The sequence below is a fragment of the Egretta garzetta genome, unplaced genomic scaffold (assembly GCF_000687185.1).
Source record: "Egretta garzetta isolate BGI_Z169 unplaced genomic scaffold, ASM68718v1 scaffold404, whole genome shotgun sequence".
NCBI classification, from domain to species: domain Eukaryota; kingdom Metazoa; phylum Chordata; class Aves; order Pelecaniformes; family Ardeidae; genus Egretta; species Egretta garzetta.
The window spans coordinates 373598-376954 of record NW_009259323.1 but is presented as its reverse complement, the minus strand read 5'-3'; the positions used below and the strand labels follow the sequence as shown (position 1 = coordinate 376954).

General features: G+C 38.5%; 1 protein-coding gene across 6 annotated transcripts in view; it reads right to left on the bottom strand.

Annotated features, from left to right (window-relative positions):
- Nucleotides 1-214: 214 nt before the first annotated feature.
- The window catches only part of KLHL13 (kelch like family member 13), an 80475-nt gene continuing 77332 nt past the window's right edge, over nt 215-3357 (bottom strand). For all 6 annotated transcript variants that reach the window (XM_035892180.1, XM_035892178.1, XM_035892181.1 and 3 more), the window contains 2 exons: nt 2980-3093; nt 215-956 (listed from right to left, as the gene is read on the bottom strand). In XM_035892180.1, coding sequence (XP_035748073.1) covers nt 469-956; nt 2980-3093 — 602 coding nt within the window. In that variant the 3' untranslated portion in view covers nt 215-468. The remainder of the gene's footprint in view (nt 957-2979; nt 3094-3357) is intronic.

Below are 3357 nucleotides of genomic sequence, written 5' to 3'. Positions count from 1 at the left end.
AGGCCCCTTGGCAACCTTCTGTCATAGTTCACATTGATGTGGTCTACCTCCCCTTGTAATCGGCAGTCAAAAATGAAAGGAAAAAGGATTTCAATTATGAAATTTAGTGAAAGAACATGTTCAATACAAAGTCTTCAAATTTGACTCATTGGGCTTCCAAATGTAAGCTACAAGGTACCTCACACCCAACACACAACATTAATAACATACCTAGTTCATCCATTTTATAGACAATATCTTCTCATTTGTTAAACATTTGGCTCGGGCGAGTACATCTTTTTTGTTAACCACTTGACAAACATTCTAGGCCAAACAAACAGCACAAGTAATGTCAAAGTCTTTTTTTTTTTTCCAGTAATTGTATGAAATGCTGTAGGCTAAGCCTAACAGAAACTACTGAAGAAAAATAACAGACTCCATGATGCAGTGCAAAGGTGTTACTACAACATCATAAGTCAAGGGATGTTTCTAAGGTGCTGAAAGAGGAGATTCTCTAGACGGTGACCCTGTATTGTCCTCCGGTGGGAAAACAGTAAGAGTGCAGGCTCGAATGCCACCAAGTGATTCTGGAAGGTCAAATACTTTATGCCACTCATCTTTTTCCGGATCATATTTCTGAACTATTTCCACCATGCACCGATTATTCCAAGAATATCCTCCAACAACATAGATTTTATTTTCAAAGACAGCAACCCCAACATCACTTTGCCCGCGTAACATGGCAGCAATTGGAGTCCACTGGTCTAGAGTTGGTGAGTAATATTCACAGCTTAGAACATCATCATAATCACTCGTTCCTCTAAAGTGATTTCCACCAATAACATATAGCTTGTCTCCCACAGTACACATGCAATGCAGACCTCTCACTGTCGTCATCGGAGCTTTCTGAGTCCATTTGTCTGTGTCGGGGTCAAAACACATAAGTTCCTTTTGGAAAGTATCATGGGTAATTCCCCCTAGAGAAATAAAATACATGTTAGAGCAATGCTCACCCTAATAAGCAATAAATAGCAGAAACATACATTTTCGTGAATGAATTCAGCCTTCGCTAAAACTTTTCACATATGCTTAGATTAGATTACCACGTACATGCTCCATTTCAAATGACGTTTTTAATGTACCTTGTTCCTTTAAATCTGAATATGGAAAGAAGCCATGACTTACACAGTACTTCATTACATAAGATACTGGCAGACTGAAAGAACAAGAAATTGTTACTTATGTTTCATTCTGGCAAAATCATTTCTTTGCTTACATTTGTTCAGTTTGCTAGTTCTGTTTCTCGCCATCAAGAAAAAAGGAATCCATTTCCCTTTCAAATTTTGAGACTTTGAATTTTTGTTTTAAGTGGTCCTATTACATAGCAGAATTTTCTTCAGAAAACTTTTTCCATCAACTTGAACCAAAGACAGAGATAGAGGACACACAGATTTCAAGTATTCTACTGTTAATAGATGCCTGTGGTTCTCTCTCTGTTTACCTTCTCCACCATTCCCTGCAAAAGCAGTTGGAGAGGCTTCAGAGGAAACCACAGGATGATTTCTCCATCGGTGGATGAAATGCCCCACCTTTCCGCAAGGTCACTAGGCAGGTCAGAAAGCAGTCACACCAATTTCAGACACCGTAGGCTTATTAGCTGTGGTTTAAGACCATAATGCAACCATATTTGAGGTGCTAAAAATATGCAGAGAACACACTGCTGCTGAACAGCCTCCCGCTGGGTTAACCATTCAACACTGGATTATCACGCTTGGATTACTGGCGGACAGAGATGGCATAGTGTCTACAGGCGTTATGCAAGAAAGAACTTAATTCTTCCGTTGGACAGTAAGAATTAAATACAGAAAAAATAGGACTGTCCATCCCTGATACTTAATGACAGTCACATTAGTGGCAGCGCTTGGAAGCCTGTCAGAAAGAAGAGGCTTTAGTGATAAAGGAACCAATTTTCACATTTTCAGCCCCCTAAGTGTTTAGACTTGCAGGGATATCCAAGAAGACAGGAGGAAAAGAAAAATCTGTGGGAAATACACAGCATCTGCATGAAAAAAACCACAGCAGGGAGCATATACATGTGCCACCTGCAGTAAAACAAGTGAACAGGCACAAAAGTACAAATAGCAGCACAGTGATTAGAAGCTAGCTTAATGGACTTGCTCATAGAAAAATAAGCAGCTGTTCCTTATGACAAGTTTTTAAAAAAATCCCTCCTAGGGGAATCCCGAGGATCAATCTGCTCCAGTGCATCTCCCTACCAGCTCTTTACAGCTAAGCTACCTTGTCCCACCTCCTGCCCTGAATTTCAGCTTCGTTCTTAGAGGACATCCTTTAAAATTGCAGTAGGAGAACATGCATAGGTCTGTGATCTCTGTAGAGATCACTGACAGACAGATTGAGTCGTCTTTAAAAACTGAGCAGATACCAGATTTTCAGAAAACCTATTGCCCCCAGTTTGGAAAAAAAAAAATGGAGTGAAACAATAAGCTAAGTGAGCATATTACAAATGAAAGACCAGTGAAAGTACAGACATCATTCGTATATTTCGATTAACCTGAAAATTTATCCCGTTCCAATAGCTCAATCAAGACAGATGTTCTTCTTCAAAGTATTAAAATTTCCAATGCTTTCCAAAGTGTATTAAAGACAATGTTTAATGGTTATGGCTATTTAAATGTATATGTGATGTTATATATGTCATGTTGCCACAGAAAAAAAAAAGCATTCTGAGAGTTACAGTAACTGCTTTGTAATTCAGAGCTGTCATTTACTATGTAAATGCATGATATTATCTTAAATTATTTTCTCAGACTCTGCAGTATATATGCTATTTGACTGACCTCATATGAAGTTGCATCAACTGCTTATACCACAGCAAACCAACGGCACCCAGAGACTACTTTTTATTGTCTCCCACTGAAATAGGAAAAGTTAGATAAGTAATCTTTTCATAGAGATTATATGATCATAGGAATTATTTACCTGAAATATACATTAATCCCCCATACACGGTTCCAGCATGACCATAGTGGGGTTCATTCATTTTTGCGACATAGCTCCATTCATTCATTCTGGGATTGTAACATTCCACAGTGGCTGTTTAAAAGAAATGAGAATATAAAAATGTTGAAGCTAGCATGGCAGTTTGGTTCTGAGTACAGTCACGGTGGCAGTAATATATTCATAAACAGAGGAAGTATCAATGAGAAATGTTGTTCAGCTGAGGAACTGTCAAGGGAATTATTGAGCATTATGTTGAGACACAATACAGAAAATCCTAAAGCTTTGTCCCAGAGGAACAAAAAAGAAGAAAAAACCCTCTTGCATTCATGCCTTCCACTTGTCACATTCCCATTCCTG